Source organism: Chelon labrosus (genome assembly GCF_963514085.1).
Source record: "Chelon labrosus genome assembly, chromosome: 12".
NCBI classification, from domain to species: Eukaryota; Metazoa; Chordata; class Actinopteri; order Mugiliformes; family Mugilidae; genus Chelon; species Chelon labrosus.
This window is the reverse complement of record NC_140345.1, coordinates 22,982,966-23,005,117: the sequence shown is the minus strand read 5'-3', so window position 1 is coordinate 23,005,117 and position 22,152 is coordinate 22,982,966. Positions and strand designations below refer to the sequence as shown.

The following is a 22,152-nucleotide window of genomic DNA, read 5'->3' as shown; positions in this document are numbered from 1 at the left end:
TGCGCCTCTTTGAAGAAAGCATATAAAGCCTTAAGGGCAAAGAATTTTTGTTGAAATGTGCTCAAAATCCCAGTCTAACATATGGATAAATATTTAAAAACGTCCATCCATGGTTCTGCTGTCGTGTCATGCTATTCTCCGTGCTATTGCTAACAGCAGGTCACCCTGGTTAACCTTGCAGAGCTCTCCAAGGCTCCCCCTCTGTAGTCCAAAGCTTCAACTGTGACTCACACACAAGCAAGGAGACCGACATACAGTATCCAAACAAAGACGACGGGGGCAACAAAGGGCAAGAAAGGGGAGCACTGGCAATGCTGAACAGCACTGACAGATCCAAGTGAGAAATATTCTGAGGTCAGAATGTCCCATTATGCACCACAGCTCTGACCACAGCCAAAACCACTGACAGCATCTCTTCTCCCTGACCAACTCTAAATCCCTCCATCACCCAAACCTCCCATGCCTCAGCCTATTTCTCCCTCTTACTCTCACTGCAGAGCATGCATTGATTAAGGGTGGAAAGCCTGAGTATAGATTTGACCTAAGCAAAGTGAGGTAAGAAAACCAGAGAGGAGATAGAAGCTGGAGGGAGGAAAAGGAGAATCCAGTGTTCAGGGTTACACCATGGTTGCACATACTTAGCAAAGAAAAAAAAAAGTTCAGTTGAGGTTGTGCAGGGTCGAGCTTGGTATTCCACACAATTATGTTTAACAGCCCTGTAACAGGCCAATAAACACAGCACTGGAAGCAGTTAGGAGTGTGTGACAATGTCCCCCTACTACGGGCTGATGGGCATGCCAGGTTCAAGTATGTTTGTGTATGTGTGAAAGAAAAAGTTTGCACAACGTCCTGTGACAGGACAGGAAACTAACAGGGATAGCAGGCTGACCTAAAACTCATTTTGTTCCGTCACATGCTCGGGAGGCAGAGGGCCACATTTGCGGAGTGTTGCTTTACTCATAAGGCTCAGCAAACAAAATTATATTTTTATCCACAATGGCATAGTGGAAATGAATTTTCTGTCAGTGTGGACCTGTGGAAAGGCAGCTTTTCCAAACACGGCAAAAGGAAAATTGTGAAATTAATTCAAAAATAGAAATGGGCACAAATAATCTGAAAGCCAGAGGTATAATTATAGTGTGGAATATCTGTTACACAACTTTACCCTCTGCAAGGTTCATGGTAATGTGGAATAAAACTGCAGCGAAAAATGACAGACGACCTTTGGAAACGACTCAGGCACAACAAACATATACAGCATAGGGCGGTGCAGGACTTTCGTGAGTATGCATGTGTGAACTATGTCTGAACAATGTCGTGGGTTAAACATTCATTTAATTTTGATGAGGAGGAGTAACCTGGGCTTAACCACAATGAGAGAATCATTAAACTAAACATTTGGATTCAAGCTGAAGCCTACTGTTGGAGAGCAGTTTAGACTAGCAGGTGTTTTCATGTGGTATCTGTGCAATTATAGATGGTTCAGCGGGGAAAAGAGAAGTCAAAGACGGATAATTGTCCGTTCCTTTTATCCAATGACATCATGTCCAGTCAAAGCGAAACTAAATCTTTTAACATAACAAATGGAGTTAACTGGAACTGTACTTCAGTACTGCTTCTAATGACAAATTCATTTAGAAAAAAAAAACACACTGACACTGACAATGTGAGTGTGTGTCTCTGTGTCTATGCAGGGGCAGGGTGTATTACCCGGAGCACACTATATTAATATATACTTCAAAAACAGCGGAAACGCTTCAATTTTATCCAGGAAATCTCGGTTTAAAAAAAAGAAAGAAAGAAAAAGACGGAAGCCAATCAACTCCTTACGAGGCTGCACGTGCCAGGCTTTAACTGTGAAAACATGCTCAGATTACACGCTTACAAAAGCGCACACACACACGAGCTTGCAGGTTCACATTCACATGCAAGACTGACCACAACCACACATGATCACAACCCTCCCTGCGCTCAGTCATTTAAAGAAAAGAAGGGATTCAGAATGGAAAAAAAAGCAGTTTAAGAAAACAAACAAATAAAAGAAAAACCCTCCGGCCTCAAAACACCTGAATTCACATCCCCCGTCTTCTTTTCTTCTTCAAACAAGTGCTGCTCTCAGGGTGTCCCCTACTCTTTTTTAATATCCTCGCTGAGACTTGGCGCTGTGCTTAGCACTTCCTCTGAAGGATGGCACCTGCAACAGCAATGAGCTCAGTTACACAACACTGCTGAAGTAACAAGGTTATAGCCTGCTGTACTGCTGCTGGGTGTTGAGTAAGTTCAGAACAGTGAGCTGGCTGCTGAGTCCTTTCTCCTTTTTCTCGCATGTTTGCCCTGAGGGTAAAATCGCAACAGGAATCCAGAGACTGCCTTGTTCAATATGAGAATCAGAGAAGGGAGCAGATTCCATTAGTTATTTGTACTGTATAAAGATTCACTTTACAGATGGCTGCGTTTCATCTGTACATCCCAGGTGTGTAGAGAAACTGTCTTATCCGAATCATATCATGCAGTATAATAGATTAGTATAAGTTCTATAAGTCCCAGTATGCACACTGAAAATCACAGGATTTAGTAAAAAGTGCCTCAAAACTGAGAGTGCCACATGCTTTTGAGTGACAGCCTGCTTATTTGGTAGGTGACCAACGCTTATCCTGAGACTTAGGTACTGAGCCCTTCCTCTTAGGCCTCTAAACGAACAAGGATCTACTTACACTTTGATCTACAGCGCGCAGGCTCTAATTCAATCTGGATTCTGGATCAGGAGGCCATATGCTGTCAGCAATAAATAAAATACAACCAGAAAAGACTCAGGCAAACAAAAAACTAGACATATATCCAATTGGAGGGTACTTTGATTAAGTGGTAAGATGCCTTCAGACTTCTTTTTATTCTTGTCTGTTTCTTCCCTCTCATCCCTGCTTGGCATTAGATCACAGAGCTCTAAACAGGGGGATTCTTCCATTTTTTTATTTTTTGTGGTAAGTTCTGCTCAGTTTTATTCCTGATCACCGCTCTGCACCATCAGATAGCGTTCAGAATACAGCCACATGTGTCGACCCTGTTTCAAATTTTTCAGTCTTAATATCCCCAAAAAGCGTCCAGTACTTCCTGCTCTTCTGAGCGGCAGTGGGAGTGTATGATCTGTCTTGTGTAGTATTTCTCCCTTGAGTCATTGTGAAGATGGTTTATCTGGTTCCAGCAGAGCAGGTTCTAATAGAGAGGAAGCTGAGGGCCAAACACACTTAGGCTTTAAAAGGCTGAGGCCATGTGGAAATGGCCTATATAACCACAGGAGGCTCTTAGGATCTGCCGGGCCTCGCCAGTAAATGACAGAACACTGAGTTAGATGCAGGACAGCCTGTCTTCTTGCAACTTAAAAAAGCAGGAGAGAGTATATCATTCTCGGATAGTTGTTCTTAGAAGTACAGTTAAATGTTTCGGACATGAACTGACAGACTGTAGGGAAGGTACAAAGACCTGCCTTGTTGAGAGCATACCTGGAATTTTAGGCATCGCAATGAAACCACACAGCACTATAGTCTGAGCGCTTAAAAAGAACATTTTAGAAAATGTCTTCATTGTATAAATGGGTTGGTGTTCTTCACATTCCAACTGAATGAGTGGAAACCTACTGTAAACCATCTTTCTCCAGAGTAAAGTCCTGTTAATTAAAGAACAGGATTTATAAGAGTAACCTCTTTTGACTAGCCGATCTTAACTGCGCCAATAAATGTTTAACTGCATTATATGACAAGGGGATGATGCTGTGTAAATACTTCTTGAAGAGCATTTTCAGCAGCTCGGCTGTATCGCTACACAGCGCAACGAAGCACATGTGCGACATTTGTCCCGTGGAGCTGACGCGCACACACCCGATGTGAGGCTTATTGTTTTCACATCACTGCAGGGAAGAGAAACTTGGATGTAACAAACCTGTACAGACTTTAGCAGTGCACGAACCCTGCAGGTCAAGATCACGCACACACATGCACATGAACTCGCACATTCAGGCACGTATGTACTGACACATTTTTCTCTAATTTTCTCTACGCACAATAAGCAAGCCACGACACACAGGAAATCACCCAGAGATAGAGAGGAGGAAATTAGAAACACCCTCCCAGCATCCCCAGTGAAAACATTTGCAACTCTGGAGCAGAGAAGTCTCAGTGGAAGGATCGGCAGCAAACGGAAAACACATCCCTTTGTTTTAAAAACCTGATACCTCTCCAAATGTAATCTTCCTGTGCCTGCACCAGACGGGACACTGTGTTTCCTTAGTGGCCATTCGGATGAACAGAAGGTCCACAGAGCAAAACCCCAAACTCACCCACCCACTGTTAACCTTCTGCTGCTCTTCTTCTTCGTACATTATCTTCCTGTATTTTCTGCTCTGTCCAAAAACACATTTGGACCGGTGGATGTAATAGTGTAAATAGCGTCTTCCTGTAAATTAATGTGATTAATGTGTGTACCTGGAGATGACACTGCGCAGATGTGTCTTGTGGTGCATGGATGTACACACATTAAGTTTTGGCTACAACCTCAGAGGGCAGCTTTCCTTCCACATGTCGATGAGAAAAACATTTAAGCATGATGCCTCCTGACAACAGATGGGCTAGGTCTCACCCACATGCCACCACAAGCAATAAGTCGTGGCCTGGCACAGCAACACAGCCAGGCAGCCAGCCATCCCTGTGGCCCTGCATTCCTCTCTTCTAACACTGCTTACAGAAGCTGACAAGCTCTGGAGGTCTCCCTGGCCGAGGTGGAAATCTGCAAAAATAAACGCTTTAGGTGACATGAAGGCTTTGTTTGTTTCTGCTGGCCCAGCTGTTTGTGTTAGCGCGGTGGGTTAATTGCGACTTTGATCGCTGGGTTTATTGATCCAACAGTGGCCTTAGGAGTGCGGCTGGCCTGGCCTGCCTCGCCTACTCCCACCTCACCCCCGATCTCAAACAATCACCCCTCCACCACCCCAGCATGGTGAGCCAGTACAGATGGGGTGTAAGGGGTGACCACTCTAAACTAAGGCTAAGGATGCACTTGGAGAGGGTGGTCACGACTGGAATTACTCTGACGTGACAGCTGATCTTCAGCCGAGCAGAGCCAGGGATAGTTTAGTTTAGGTGAAAAAGACACCGACTGGGCTAAATATTAGGTTGCAGCTTAGGAGAGTTATTTTTTGGCTTAAACGAAAATCACCACATACAGAAGAGGTCGGCCTAGTGCCAGATGTAAAAAAAAAATAAAATAAAATAAAAAAGAAATAGGCTTGGCATGGTTAATCTATAATAGTGGTGTGACCAGATAATTATGCCTTGGGCTAACAAAAGGGAGTGGAGGTGGCTGTGATTATGTTATGCAGCATGTAATGCAGGCCAAGTTGGATCAGAGGGTGATGGACTACAGATGAAAAGAGGTTTTATTGGCTAACTCTGGCAAATTGTCATCACTACTGATTTATGCAGTGTGACCAAATGAGGTAGGCCAAACTGGGCTGTTCTAAACTCCAACCGATCTGACTTGACCCCTGTTTGGCATGGCTTCCCTCTCAGTCCCAAGACAAAGGGTGGACAAGTGCTCCAACAACTTAACCAGATTCGCCTCCAAACAAGCTTTCCAAGGCACATTCTAAAACATCGTGGTATGAACTGCACGTAATCTTTCCGTGACAGTTTTAAAACATTCAAGTCTTGTCAGCAATTGTAGCTTCTGTGACAATTTTGCACTTAAGTCATGCTGTAATGTAAGAGAGTTTTTTTTCTTTATCCCATTGAAAATCAGTTCCAGGTCTCCAGACCTCTGAGATTCAAGAGGTTACAGACACTAGAGAAACTTGGTAAGCATTTTTCCAGTGCAGCCCGGTGAGAGGGTCAAATATGTGTGCGCGTCTATAATGGCTGTGAGGTCATCGGTATATTGACACAGCAGCAGATGATGGAACGAGACTCTGGCCACACATGCGCATTAACACACACCGACGTGTGCACACATACCTACACGCACGGACAGTGTTCTCATCACTAAACAGCTAATAACACATCTACTGTTACATTGTGTGGTTTTGATTTACATCAGGCGATACCAGACAGCAGGAGTGTCTAATCAGGACAGAATGTACACCCTTTTTCACATCCTCTTTTCATATTCCCTCAGTGCCTTCCCATCTTTCCTTCCTTCCTTCCAACCTGCTGTCCGTTTCCATATCCGTGTTGACAAATTTCGGGAGGTTCAGTGGCAGGAAAAACACTTTCTGCCCTCAGCAGTGATCACTCTCTCTCTCTGTTTTTTGCACTCATCCAATCAGCGCTCATCTGTCTATTAGGCGTCCAGGGAATGCAAGCTATAATAAAAACCTATTCAGATTTAGTGTGTGAGGTTAGTTACAAATTAAAATGTATCAATTAAATTTACTTATTGTCCTAACATTACATATTTTTTATTCAAATTAATAAAAAGGCCTGTTTAACTTTAGCTGTTTCACTGGGGTTTAATTTAATTTTGAAGAGACAGCATCTCCCAGGGTTTGTAAAATGACTGTCAAATTTAAAAGTTGCCAATGTGCCATAATCCTCAAGCAAACACGCAGTTTTATAGTTGGCCGCAAATTATAGTTGTAGTTACAAATCCTTTGGAAATTGTGGGATCTGACAGACAGGGAGGATGAGGTGTTGAATGGAGGGATGATATGATGAAGGGAGGGGGGTAGCGGATGAAGTAATGCGCATGCATAAGGCGGTCTAGCCGGGGGTCAGATCCTGTTCATGGAAACCATCTGGCCAGCTTGATCTGGGACACACCAAACATACAGAGCACATGATTCTTCTTTCTATATCGCTCTCACTTTCCTTCTCCTTTCGGATTCGCCATTTTTTTCCCTTCATTCTTTCTTGCTTCCTAACCTCCCTCTCCTTTCCATCAATTTACCTTTTCTACCCCACTGCTTTTTCTCCTCTTTTCCTCTCTCAAAAATATCCTTCTCATTAATGCATGGCAGCTGCAGGGAGCAGTGTTACTTCATTTTTCCATGGCAACGGCCTCTCTGTTTCAGCAGATCCCATTTCAGTTTTGGTAGCAACGTGCTCCTTTGCCAGCACTGAACACATTCATGTGTTAAATAGAAGGAATTATTTCAAAATTCCTGAAATAGAATCACCATCCTGATCACATGCAATTATTATCAGGGCCCACAGCGAACATGGGAGTCCTCTGAGACAATAGGGCGGAGAAGGGGAGATGAGAACGACAAAAAGGGGGAAATGGTGAGCAGTGGGGGAGTGGGCAGGAAGTAAGAGGAGGTTAACACACATGGGGCAGAAAGGGACTCGAGCGATTAGAAAACAATGCAAAGTGAGGAGCTCATGAGATGTAAGGCCTAACATACCACTGAGATGGAGCTGTAAAGGGAAGTAAAGCTGAGAGTCATATCTCCTAGGCTATCTGAAGATGTTCCAGGCTACTCTGGACAAGGAAACAACTGTACTTCAGTCCTAACTACTAAACCAACGCCATCTACAACTATTACAGCCTTGAATGCTCATGAACCTTAGCTACTTTTACCGCTCCTCATTGCGTCCATAGTAATAATGAGCTGCAGTGTTTGATGAGGTCTTGCTCAGACTTACCTCTGACACCATACCGTTTGTGTTGGCGTGACAAAGACGCTACCTCTTTCTTGCGTTTAGATAATGAGTGACTGGGGCCTCTATTTGTCCAAGCAGTGATTCACATAGGTATACAGTATATGAAAAAACTATTTCTCTTTGAACCAGCCAGCTTGTTTATTTTCAGTATTAGCTTCTCATCCGTCTTTATCACTTCGGAAAAATACTGAAGGAAGTTCTTTGATGGTTTTTGAATCCATCATGAATAATGTGGCCATTTTTATGACACGCATTTGTGCTACTGAGGTAAAACGAAGAGACTCTGGAATATAGTGCACTTAAATCACTCTGGTTTTTGTTGAAGCGCTCAGCCACAGATAGAGCGTGACACTCATGGATCTAGATAATAGTCCACGCTCTAACCATGCATGACAAAACGTCACGAGGATTCTGACTACGTCTGGCATTGAAAAAGACAAGTATGGCGTTAAGAATGACTTAAGAGCAGAAAGCTACAAATAGAGGCAGTGAATGTCCTGCTTTTTCCAGCTGTTATTCTGGTTTTATACTTTGAGTGGGATGTTTTGAAGACATTACATAAGCTATATTCAAGTGTAGACTCACACTGTAATGAAATGCAGTGTAGTGAGACTGAATGACATGCACTGATTTATTTTTAAGTTGATGTGCCTTAAAGATGCAAAACACTAAAATTATTTATTTACTAAAATATTGAACATATTGTATTCCCAGTGGTTCGCTATTTTACACAAGTGGAAGAAATGACAATAGTCAAGAGTCTAAGTGAGCTCAGAAACCGTAGAATAATAAACACTTCTGTAACGCTGTATCCCCCACTCTCATTAACTCAACTTCTCTCTATCCCTCTCACTCCTCGCTCTCCTCTGTAAAAGATGGAAAGAAAGCTCTGCATGCTAAATTGGGCACATGTGCAGCAGAAGTGTGAGCTATTAGGTATTCTGTTTACACCACACTAAAATAAATTGAGTGGTTTAGGTTTGGGGATATCCAAGACCTGGGGTACCAGCTGTTGGGTTATTCGGTTTGGTTCGCTTCCACTCCCATGTCAACAGGACAGAGTGTTTCCTAATTACTGCTGCAGTACATGGTGTGGTCCCAGTCGCACAGCCGAAGGGGACAGAGGAAAGTGGAGGCAATGACGGGCTCAGCAAACTATTAGAAGGTTGAGTTAACTTTTGTGGAAGTACTGTAAACAGCTCAATGGACTGACATGGGACATGGTCTCTGGAGCATTATTTCAATTCACGTGTGCTCTCTTTCATGTTTGACTGACAACAGTTTGTGTGGTCCTAGCAGTAAGAATTAAGCTGATTTAAGAATGGCTGTTGGACTTGAACCCCACTTGGTTATTGTTAACAGGCACAAATAAAGTCACTTATAAACCATATATAGGCGATATATGTTTCAGCTGTGCTTAGCCCAATAACAAAGTATTCACGTTGCTATGAATAAACCCCACGAGAGAAAACCTCTCTGCACCTGCAATGACCTCCCTGCATGTACAGTCCAATCAAACACTAAAAAGACCCATCTAATTTATGATCCCTGTAGTAATCTGTGAGATCTTGTAGTTTACCAGAACAATTAGGTAACAAAATATGAAATTAACACTCTGAGTAAACGTGGTCACCATCTGCACGTTTCAGACAACCAGTCAAAACTGGACCGAACTCTACTGAAGATTGTCCCGTTCGGTAATGTACCCCACATGAGCACTGTGTGCGTAAAACACACACACACACACACACACACACACACACACACACACATGTGCATACACCATGATGTCCTGCTCTTGCATCAAGAGGAGGCCTGTCAGAGAGTTGTCAGCACTTCCTGATGTATTTCAGATGGGACCAGTTGTGATGTGGTCTCTGCTAACTGGTCCAGTCAAGCAAGCAGACACACAAAGGGAGCACTTAACTGTCCGGTTAGACACTTAAACAGACAGGCAGGGACATCCAGACAGCCAGATACTCAACCCACCACAAAGGGACATGAGACGCTATGTATGCATCTGTATGCAAAATAGGCTAATTGGCTAACAGCTAACAGAAATCCCTGGAAGCCATATGGCTTGAACCACAGAGAGAGCTAAGCTGGGATTGGCTGAGCTAAACCTCAGTACTTTACTGCAACAGGAGAGAAAAAGCAGTGAACGGTGAGGCTGCAGGTTGTGTGCTGTAAACCTTTCAGTAGAGAAGGCTCTTGCTGACATGTCCGGAGACTTCTGAGCCACTCTGGGCCATCAGAAGTAGTGAAATCCTCCCATCACAGACTGATGGGCAAGATCGACAGATCAGCTCTAAACTGGCAACTGGCTTTGTAGTATACCTGCTGCTACACAAAGTCACAACAATGATAATAATCCAGTTTTGTACCTGTAGTGTAAGTCGCTTAACAGCATCCCAGGCGTGGGCAATGAGCTCCTTCATTCGCTCCTCAGAGGTTGTCCACGACTCCTCGGTTGTGGTGTCAGGCATCACTCTCATTGGGATGGACAGGGGACGAGATTCTGGGAAAGAAAGAAAGTGATGAATACAAAAGTGACATACAACTTATACAGCTTATACAATCAATCCTACTGTGGTTGTGCATAATTTTTCAGCATCATATGCACCCAGCACTAAAGCCAGTTAGACTTGTTGAAACATTTAGCCCTTTCTAAAGTAACCTCTTTACCACAGAAGTAATGTAGCACCCTGTAAAGTCTTAAAATAAAAATCAATATTTTATTTATTAACGTGCGGAAATGTACTGCCATGCATTTATGCTTTATTTAACTTGCTTCATCATTCACTGTTATTTTCATTTGCTGTACAGTATCATGTTATATGATGTTTAACTGACACTTCATTGAAGTGATGTAATGTTGGCAGTCAGGCTTCGTGTCTCCTAGAGTGGAGAGGGAACTATGAGAACTGAGAAAACACGAGCACACCCACACACACACACAGTGTTCTAGACATGACATGTCTTAGTGGGCCTGCTGTGGTAAGATGATTGTCTGCACTGACACTCATGGCAACAGTCATGCACCGAAATCACACGGCAACCAGCATTTACAATTATCCTTTTGCACTGACCAAAACACACCTTGAGTGTTCAAGGGACAGTTGTTGTGGAAGGAGAAGGAGAAACTGAGAGATGCACAGAAGCAGACGAGGGGAATGAGAGAGAAGTATATAAAGAGAGCACGCAGCCTACCGGGTTAACCTGAGGCTTGTGTATGCTAAAGCCATCAGGGCGTCAGGGGTTAAGGAAGGAGGGTCTCTTTAAAGACGCATTAAGACATGTTCCATGATTTAAACGTCCGCCTTACTCAGCAGCTCCATCTCACAATTGTCATGCAACGAGCAGTGATGTCACATCACCACCTTGTCTCCTCCGACTCCATGTTCCCAAATATCACCAAATGGGTTGGCATGGCAATAACAGCTGGACGAAAAAAGGGATAGTTAATTACCCTAAGTTGCTGTGGAAACCTGCCTAAAACTCGTGAGGTAAGCTTGTGTGTGTGCATGCATCTGTGCATATGATTGAGTGACTAGGGTCACAGGTGCGTGTGTGTAAAATGTGTGTGTGTGTATAAGAAGTAGTAAGCAGACTGAAGGCGAGATCATTGTGTCTGGACTCTCTTAGAGTATTTTCTCACGCTCAGCATCCAGGTGCCTCTGGCACTTGGGGACTATGAAATGGACTGTATTTGTCATGATGCCTACAATCAGTGTTGCGCTGCACATTTAGTACATTTGGCAACCAACAGCACATTTTCCAATCTACCTTCTCCCTCACTCTTATTCATCAGTTACATTTTTTTCTGTGCGCCTTTTACACAACCATTTCCAATGTTCTTACACTAAATACCCACATAGTCAAAGATGGCAAAAATCAACTTTGACAGGAAAGATTTGGTTTCATGGACTCCCTTTCATTGAGTAACGTGAACAGAGTGCTGCATAAACTGCAGTGATATCATTGAATTGTCCGTAGAGTTTTGTTGTAAAGGGCTGTGTGTGCGTTGGCGTTTTCTTGACTACATTAGAGAGCTATTTCCTATTCAGCTCTGCAGGGGCTCCACTTAGACATGACAGAGCTCTGTGGCTACTGCTCCCTGTCATGTGGCCCAGTTGTCTAGACCAGGGAGATGTTGCCCCAGGGACTGGGCATGCTCTGTGTGTATACACGTATGTGTTTAATTGTAAAGTAAGTTGTGCCAGTGTAGTGTATCGGCATGTGCGCTGCCCTGAGAAAACATAAAAACACTCACTAAAAGAGACCGCGAAATGAGTACACACCCTCATCATTCATCACTGATGCAGTCTTAAAGTAAACAAAGACCACCCTTTTGAACTTAAAAAACAGAATTCCTGGTACCATCACAAGCACACAAGCTTAGCTGAGTGAGTAATACGAAATGAACTTACAGAGAAAGCTATGGGCTGATAGATACAAGTTAAATTCAACTTGTGACAATACTACCTTCAAAACTGAGTCAAGATTATTACTTTCTGGCGAGGTAACACGGGTGCAATCGTCATCTAAAATTTTATTTCGGCCAAATTCTGGCTAACCTTGACCTCAGGAGATCATCTATTTTTTTAAGTCTTTTTTTACTTTGGGGGTAGGCCAGGCTGTGAAAGTTCTTCCCCAGAGAGAGAGTCTGTTAGGCAAATCAGAAACTGTGCTGAAGCACACCATGGGCAGTAACAATGCAAGGCCAGTCTGCATGAAGCTCTCCACTTGGTTTTAAATACCATTCCAGGACTCTGTTTGTTAATCCTGGGGTCATTATTTGGAATGAAACTGCCATATCTTGTTATAGTGACTTGGCGCCTGCTATTTCTGCAGGGAGGGGATTGAGAGAGAAAGAGAGGCAGGCAGGGACAGAATATAAGAAAGACAGAGAGAGAACACAAAAGTTCTAAATTCAAATGAAAGAAAAATATGACAGGAGCGCCCAAAGCTCTTAAACCTGCCCAGGCCTAACAAGTCCGGAGAGACCTCTTAAAGTGGGGTTATTCCCTCTGCCTCGTGCCATCTCAGCCATGTCCTCATTTTCACCCTCTGTTAGGCCATTAGGCTAATATGTTATTGGCCAAACTCTGACCATACACCCATTCCTCCTCTGTTTTGTTCTCAGTCTCTCCCACCACTCCCTCCGTCTTTCTCTTCTTAGTGTTCAGCTGGTTTGTGGAGCTGCCAGTCCAGTCCCCTATAAACATTCTAGTGCTCGGATGGCGATTATTCATCCTCTTTAACAGCTCCATCACATCTCCCAGCAAGTGGAAGGCCCATTTCTTTGAAGCCCACAGTCTGAGCATGTGTGACATGATCTGAGAAAATGCAGAGACCAGCGCCACATCACAGCACGTTGAGCTGAAGGCAAGAAACAGTGTTCAAGAATCATTGTTGTCTCATCTCATGATGTACATCACAACGGCAAAAGGTGATGAGGCAAACGTCCACCAAGTCTGAAACATTAACATCGTAGCACCAGTGAACTTTCCACTAAAAACTTAACGGTCTCCACAGCGACAGTGCAAAGCATCCATACGTCTTTCCCAAGAGGTTGAGTAACTCAACCATAAAAACAGCCACATTGAGGGAATTCTGCATTTCCCCATGCCGCCTACTATCTTTCTGGTATGTTCCCTATTACAAATGGTTTACAGTGAGTTGAAGTGTTGTATATTCTGTTACAGCTGCGTGCAGAGACAGCAATGGGGATCTTTAATAGACCTGCCCGCCTATTTGTTTTGGATGCAAGTCAGTGTTTATTTAAATATTTACGTGACTCCATTTGTAACAGCATTATTGAAGGCCCAGAGAAGAAGTGGCGTTGTGGTCAGGCTGACTGGAATGGGTGAGCAATGGTGGGTGTAAGGGGTGGAAACTGATTTTTATTTTTTGTTTTCTACACATACTTCATCCATAATGCACACTGCAGGCTCTCTCTTTCTGATAGCCGTGCTTCAAGAAGCTCTCAATGTCTCAATAGACTCCAATGCCAAGGAAGAATGTAAGATGAGGATTGTGCGAATTCAGACAACAACATCACTAACAGTTGTACTGATTATTTAGTAAAGATTCTTCTGTACAGCAGAGGAGATGAATCCTGCCGACCCCGATCATGACACAATGTGCAAAGAATTAAAACAAAAAGGCCCCTCTTCTCCCTGTGACACCACAAACCGTTTAAAACAGCCCATGAGAAATCATCTCAACCCCCACCACCACCACCACTGTTCCTCTGTCATCCTCTGTCACTAAACCCCCTGTAACTCGTACACCCATACATCACATCTGATGAACTGCAAATCAACCCCAACTTCGCTCTCTGCTGCTCTCAAACCTCATAAACCAAAGCCAACATCCACAAGGCCTAAAACCCTTATCATTCATGGAAGCAAGGGGTGATGCATCAGGACACATCTATTCCCCACAGACAGCTCTGCCGTCCTGGAAGTCAGTGAGAAGTTTGTCTGGACTCATCAGTATGTCGGGGCCGATGACGTTCTAATCTAGCGAGCAGGGTCCCCTACAGAGTACAGCCATTCTTCTAAGGGAGCTGGGGGCTGTTATCTCATTATTCCTCCTTTTTTTCTTGTTTTCTTTCCCCACTCCAACCATCATTACCTTGATAAATTATTGACTTTACCAGAAAAATTAAACTATATAAATAACTCCACAATATAAATATTATCCCCTTCTGAAAAGCACACAGCAGCCAATAAAAACCTGCCTGACTTCCATCAGGCTACTTGAGTTTGGACTATAGTTATGTGTCTGTGTTGTTCTGACTCAACTCCTCTCATCAGTTCTCTTTATGTGTCTATGCATGTACTTATTAAATTCTCTCTGCTGCTTATTTCTACTAAATGTGTTAATTTATATACGTCTCTCAACTATGAAACCTGGACTTTCTTTCCTGCTCCTTATTTTTTGCTAAAGCTCAGTGGTTGACATCACAGAAAAGCCATCAGTATGGGAATTTTTTTGTGCGCTTGTCACCAGATATTGTTTCTTACCTTGCACATTAAAAGTCTTAGCAAAGCAAATGTTTCCATCTCTCTCTGTCCCTTTTCGGCCCTTCCAGTAAACAAGGAAGTTGCATCTAATCCCATCATCCAGACCACAAACAGACAGGAACAAAGACAACAGTTCTCATTACAACCTTTTAGGAAACGCAGCCAAGATAGGAGGATAGGTTTCTCAGCAAAAGAACTATGCTCTCACAGCGCCAACGGCTAATTTTAGGACTGAAAAGAAAAGCCAGTGAGATCATTACTCTGGTAGATGTTAGAGAACAATGAGAAGCTCGGGACTTGGGAGGCTCATGATCAGAAACACGGTGCTGCTGCCAAGACGAACATTCATTAGGGACAAATAAAGAAAATACTTAGAGGCTAGTTTTATGTGAACCAATTTGTGGCGTAATTGTGCGGGCAGACAGAAATCGACCTCAAACTGAGGAAAAATGACTTGTTTTCAAAGTTGTCTCTCCGCTGCCTTTTTCTTGTAAAGGATAATCACACAAAAGCAACTGTTAACACTTCTGTGATGGTGTTACTAAGCAACGTACAAATAAACCTGTGATGTGAGTTCAATAACAAGTGCAGGATTAAAAAATGAAGTCCATCAACCAGAATATTTACTCAGACCATATAATTAGATAAACAATCAAATCCAAATAAACAGACCAGGACTACCAGCCAACATGAAACCCAACTATGCAGCTTCAAAACTCCCTAAGTGATTAATATTTGGTATGCGTACAGCATATGTGTCATTATGAAATATAAGCCAGTTTGAGGAGAAATCTGATTCTCCATTTGATAGAGTGCCAGCCCTGCAGACCTGTGTGGGTTTAGTAGCACAAAAATAACAACAATAACTTTTACCAAGTGCTGTGTTTAAAGTCAAAGTCTCTGTCATCCACCGGAACTGGCTTCGGTCCAACTCAGTCAGTACTGGTTTTCGAAAGTCAGCGGTGTCTTGTAACATGTGCCCTGTATATTTAACATGTGCAATGACCAAAACCAGAGAGGAAGAGAGAAAGGGTGAAATATTTAGTTGCCAAATGGAGCTGAGTGGATACGGGTCACAAGAGTCGAGCTGGGCAGCCTCACAGCCCCAGTATGATATCACCTTGCCCTCGGTGCTTTCTGGGGAAATGATCTGCAGTCAACTGGTTCTGTGTGTCTCTGTACATTTGCCTACACATTAACAGGCACCTTCCAAAAAGCCTGCAGGAAAGTCCCCCTTGATTACTACGAAACTGTAGCTAGGCTGAATGTGGTAACAAAACAACATAACACTCTCTTTACATCATAAAAGTGCCAGGCATGCGTTCAAATGGCCAATTGGAAGCAGGGACATCCAGCCAGCACAATTGTTCTGAGGAGGCTTTGAACTGCGAAAAACTCTGAAAATGATTTTCTTTCAGTGGATTATGATTTATTCTGTTAATTCCCTGAGGTGATTTTTGTGGGGAAATCAATAGCTACAGTGGAAAACTATGATAATCAATAGGCACAGAAAAAGACTCCCCTCGCCAGTTTATAATCAGGCGGAACAAAACACGGCTCTATCTCAGTATTCCATATATCCAGCACATCGGGTCGTTTAATCTTATAAGAGTATTTCGAACCACCAAAGTTCTTGACATGCAAGCTGTTAACTTATATTTTCAAACCGGCCACTTTAATCCGTGGTTAGTAGACACACTGTTGGGCCTCAGAATGTCTCCGGGGTTCAGCAAAGCATTTATCCTGGGGTACAATTTAGCAGAAAATCTCACTTAAACCACTGATCACAGTTTGTAAAGGAACATCGTCATGTGTTTTGTGCGTTAAAACGAGCGGCTTACAGCAGCACTGAGGCAGCTGGAACAACTACTGTGTTTGAATAAAAAGCTGTAACTTAAAAGATTTAATTTGCAGGATGTTAAACGTCAGCAGCTCTGAAGGAAAACCTCAACCATAGGGATGTTGGAGCATACATATTATTTTAAAAGTTGCACACTTATGTTGAATTGACTGCAAACAATACAGCCGGCATGGTTCCTATGAGAACCTCATTGTGTCTTGTCCTGACAGCCGGCTGTCAGCTGAGCAGCAGCACCAGTGGCAGTCCAGTTGGCTGGCTGCCCCTGTTGAACCCGAGCTAGCTTTTATGTGTTTATTCCCCCTGAATCCCCGTGAATGGCAGTTCAAACACATGTTGACTCCAACTGGCAAACAACCTGCACATCTCTCCTCTGTTTACCTAAACAAATGACTGAAGACTGAAAAATAAAACGTCTGCTGCAGTGATTACAAACCCCCTTAGAGTCCCCTGAGAAATTATATGTCGGCAATAAACCCGCAACTAAAATCGACCTTGTCATATATCCGGACGTTTATTTGGAGACATGTTAAAACAAGCACATTAGAGCCATCAAGGAAAATGCCAAATGATAATTTAGAAAAAAAAAAACGGGGGGAAAAAGAATGTCTCTTTGTGTACCTGCTCCAAAAAAGGGGGGAAAAAAAATAGTTTTCAATACATTTCTTATAACAACATAATTTTATTTCTCGGGGCAATTATTAATTTCTCTGAAAACCTTGCTCCTTCACAGTTGATGAGATTAAGGTCCATCAAGACACGCTGGTAATTTCTCAGCTACATTCACATGAGCTTTATCCTTCAGTAAATCATTATGGCTTATTGTTTCAATCCAAGCTAAACAGCTGGATCGGATGTCCTGGGGTAAACACGCAGCACTCTCAAATTGATTCTAAAAAATCCATCAGATGAGTCGACGTGGCTAAATGGCTTTAGAGCTGAAATGCATCTTGCTACCAGGAAGGCGGTTTTATGTCCAGCTAGCAGTCAGCACTGTATAAACATCACAGACAAACATGATAGACTAATAACTAAGTTGGATTGAAGGACTGACTCTGACTGTATTTTTTAACATAACCGTGTGACCAGAGTGAGCTCCCGTCGTCCCCTATCCCTCCTGTTTTAAATATCCAGCTCCATATTCAGCTCCACACATGGTAAAACAATTAATAAATCATCTTTAGAGAGCCTAACTCCAATCATAACATGTTACATGTCAGCAGCTCTTCTCAAGAGGTGACTGGGAAGAAGGTGTTAGAAAGGAAATCCGCCCTAAAAACAGAATACACTGATGATATTCCTATGACCCTGAACCATTTAGAAGCCTTAACTTTCTCACTTTAATTCATCTATGTGCAGCTATAGTGTTAATATATGTGAATTCCATTTTACGGTTGATTTCTACCTCAACTCTCCCAGAAAATGGCACTTTCCGTAGATTTCTGCAGTAAGCAACTAATAGCCAAGCGAGCAATAAATGTCAGGGTAGATCAGTCAACACATCAAGCATCTGCGTATCAAGTATCTGACCCACAGTGGTCTGCCAATCCTGAGGAATATTGAAAATTACCGTTGTAATTATTATTCCCAAAATGAACCACAGGAACTGAAAATAATTAAGAGAAATGAAATGGAACAGAATATCAGTTTTACAATCTGTGCCCAGTATCGCCACAATACACCAAGATGTGGGGAGTTCAACTATTTTCTTGCATGTTTTATTAAATATAGTCATTTTTCGCACACGGAGAAACAAAATAGTCCAGGAAGTGGAAGTTGTTATGTAACAAGGTGGAACTGGAGCTGCAGGATGAATGAGGCAGAATACCTGTTGTGCTGTAAGCTTGTCTGCTGCAGATGATCAGGATCGTCTGACTGGAGGGAGGCTTATTGTTTCACCATGATTAAAACCACAAGGGCTGCATGCTTCGGTCCTTCTTTTATTCTGATTGCTTGCAGAAACAAGTTGTAACTTTTCATTACATCTTCTCCTGTAACACCACGGCAATTTCCAGAGAAGATTTTATTCATTTATTTATAAGCTCCATTCCAACATGGAGAATTGGAGTGGGTGCACTGAGGGGTTGACTTTTAACAGAATACAGTATGAGCACCCAGTTACCTCTTGTTTTTGCTCTTCAAGAAAAATATTTGGATAAGAAAGAGGCTGAGCGTGACTCAGTACAGTGCTACTTCTAACTGACTAACTGATGCAGCCCAACAATGAGATGCCATATACAACGAAGACACTAAATATTCCACAAGACACAATTCAGGCCCAGATGAGCTGTCCACTTAACATCTCAAAACAACCGAGTGTGTGTGAATCTATGGGCTGTATAGGTGCGCGTGAGTGTGTGTGTGGTCGATGCTAAAATCCAGCCTAGGATTTGTTTTAATTATTTTTTTTCACCAAGGCCTGGTGGTAGGCAGAATGACAAGAATATGTGCAGGATGACTGAGAAAGAAAAAAGGACTACAAAAAAGAGGAAAAAAAATGTAACAGAAAGACAAACAGACCTCTGGCCAAATAGAAAAACAACTTCACAGACAGAAAAACAAAAAGTTAGACAGCAAGACGGAGGGCCAGTCACAGAGATGGACAGCACACTGACAGCCACTGTAATCTAACCGGCGGTGTTGCTGACAAACTACAGCCTGATGTACTGTAGCTTCGTGTGCAGTGATCGGCGCCAAGGTGATTGTTTACTGACAAGACGTAATGAGAAAATATACTGTTGAGATGTGAGTAAGCAAAGATGCTGTGGTACGGAACAGCCATTAGTGTAGATTGGATGAAACGAGGTACACAGGGGAAAAACAGGAGGAAACGGTGGTATGACCTTTCAGCTGTGGGCTTTTTAAGAGAGCAAGGAAGGAACCTTAATGACCTTTTTTTTTAGACTCCGAAATGTCAAAGGAGCATTTTTCCTATCAAAACATTTGCCATGGGAGAATGTTATACACATGCAATGTTATTTACAGCTACAGGATGACTTCACCCAAAACGGGGATTCATCGCTCCTGTTGGGAAGACATTTCTCAGAGACTCGAAAAAAAGAAAGAAAGAAAGAAAGAAAAAAAAAAGCTTATTTCCCCTGACTCGTCACTGAGATGCTTTGGCAGAGAATGTTTAAACCGTTACAGTGTTTAAAGGACCTGGAGCCTAAACACTGTGAGAGTCAAACAGTAGACTGGGAAGACTTTTCAACGTATTTATTTGTTCATTTTTTTTAAACTCTGCACCTAATTCAGTTGCGCAAAGCCAGCCAAGATGTTCCATTGGATCACATGAAATACATAATAATATCCATAGGAGGACGTATGGGAGAAGAGGTAGGCTGTAAGGTTTATAAATAACCATGTGAGCATTAAATGAAAACCGCTGGAGTAGTCAGTCAGGCTCTGTGTTGTGTCATGGACGGCGCCTAAACACACTGACACTGCCAGACATCCTCCCAGGTAGGAGTCTAAAAATAGTGTACAGTATGTGTGCGTAGCGTTTCCGGCAGCCTTTCCTGTTGTTATTGTGATCACTATTAGTATTAGCGGGGGTCAACTAAACAGACTTAACACTCTGATTAAAAAATATACCAATGCATTTTGCACTCAGTTTGTACCCATGATGAATCGTCTGTAACTACATTCTTCCTGTCCTGTCACCACTGACAATAACCTAAAAGCTTATAGATACTGCTGGAGTACTTTGCAGCGAGCTCCTGCCACTAAAACAAGTAGTCACATCCTTGACAAGAACCGGAGCTGCATTGTCCTCTTCTCTTCTGTTTCTCAAGTCTGTCTGTCTGTGTATAAAAAATGAGTCTCCTACTTAGGGACACCAGCTATTAGCAATATTACAAAATGAAGGAAGCAAGGTATTTAAATACAGATAAATACATGTATTCTGTGGATCTGTGCATGTGTGCAAGTGCGCTGAAACTGTTTGTTCTGAAAAGGGGAAGGGGGGGGGTCCCAGAAAGTGGAAAACTGGCATTGAGGAAGGCTACACACAGCCAAACCATTCATCTATTCTGGGCATCCAGAGCCCACAGAGCCACAGTAATACTACCAGAAGAGGAAAACAGAGGATGACATGCCTGGATATTTGGTGTCCTGTGAGAAACGGGTTCACTCAGGTGTCAGCACACTGTAGCATGTTATGTAAGGTGGAATTATTTAATAGAAACAGGGTTAACTCCTGCCTATGCACAGTTAAACGCTAGAAAAAACACTTTTAAAAAATGATTTATGTGAATATGGAGGGTGCATAGATCTCTTCATGTTCACATACATCTCTGGTCTACTTAGACACACCGATCAGGCATAACATTATGACCACCTTCCTAGTATTGTGTAGGTCTCCCTTGTGCCTCCACAACAGTCGTGACTCATCGGAAAATGGACATGGGCCTTCTGAGGGTGTCGTGTGGTGTCTGGCAACAGGATGTTATTAGTGGGGAGGCATTTGGGTCCTTTGGGTTGAGGGGAGGGGCCTGGGATCTAGTGAATTTGGAGGCCAGGTCAACACCTTGTGCTGGTCTTCATGTTTTTTTATTTTAGTTGTTCCTAAACCGTTTTTGTGTGTGTGACAGGCTGCATCCTGCTGGAGATGGCTGCTGTCATCAAGGAGTGTCATTGCTATGGGGTGGGGGTGCCTGGTCTGGTCTAGGTGGGTGCTACATGTCTAAGTAACATCCACACGAATGAATGAATGCCAGGTCCATAGGTTTCCCAGCAGAACATTGTATTGTCGCCACTTGGTCAATGTTATTTACTTCTCCTGTCAGAGGTTATAATGTTATGGCTGATCGGTGTAACGTTATCTTATTGTATAATGTCGCAGTAGACCTACCTGTCATTGTTTTGGTTTTCACTGGGCTGCTGGCGTAGTCTGAGGCCTGATTGGAGGCCTGTTTGGCCAATGGCGTGCTCCCTACTGACACCTCGTCGTCTCTTCTCTTAGGAGCTGGACCTGGATTCTGCAATGACATCACAACATGAATGAGCACCAGTGAGGACATGGAAAGAAATGATGTTATTTTATTGCAACATGAATGTCCTTCTGAATGTAAAATTAGCTTCTTCTTCTTTTCTAATGTATTGTTCAGTCAGTAAGAGAGCTACAGGCAACTTCCACAATCAGAGTTAATCAGGGGACACAATACATAATGCAGTGCAAGACAGAGAGGCAGTCCGAAAGAGAAAGAGAAAAGAAAAATGCAGTGGAACACTGGTCTCCAAGACCAACAAGGGCCAGTGACAGCTCCCTGTTTTTTTTGCGCAGTCTCCCATGCAGGCCAAACACACACACACACGCACATACGCACACACACATCCTGGCTGGCAGTGAAAAGCCTGAAAGACAGAAGAGTGGAAGGTTAGTCTGAAAGAAGGAAACCCCATTAGTATCAGCCAGCGGCACCACTAGACTATGATGCAGCTGCACAAGGCCGCAGGCCAACCACGTACTGCAGCCTGTGTAAACACACACATACACACACACTGATGCAGTTGTTTTTCACTGACTAGGTTGGGACCCAAACGCCGGTTGTGGTTAAGATTAAAGATGGGTGCCCAAATCACGGAAGTATTTGAAGCTACTGACTAAGGT

At 43.0% G+C, this 22,152-nt stretch overlaps 1 protein-coding gene across 3 annotated transcripts in view; it reads right to left on the bottom strand.

Annotated features, from left to right (window-relative positions):
- vps13b (vacuolar protein sorting 13 homolog B) overlaps nt 1-22,152 on the bottom strand; it is a 284,402-nt gene that overhangs the window by 146,735 nt on the left and 115,515 nt on the right. For all 3 annotated transcript variants that reach the window (XM_084556273.1, XM_084556271.1, XM_084556272.1), the window contains 2 exons: nt 21,394-21,520; nt 10,034-10,167 (listed from right to left, as the gene is read on the bottom strand). In XM_084556273.1, the coding sequence (XP_084412399.1) occupies nt 10,034-10,167; nt 21,394-21,520 (261 nt within the window). The remainder of the gene's footprint in view (nt 1-10,033; nt 10,168-21,393; nt 21,521-22,152) is intronic.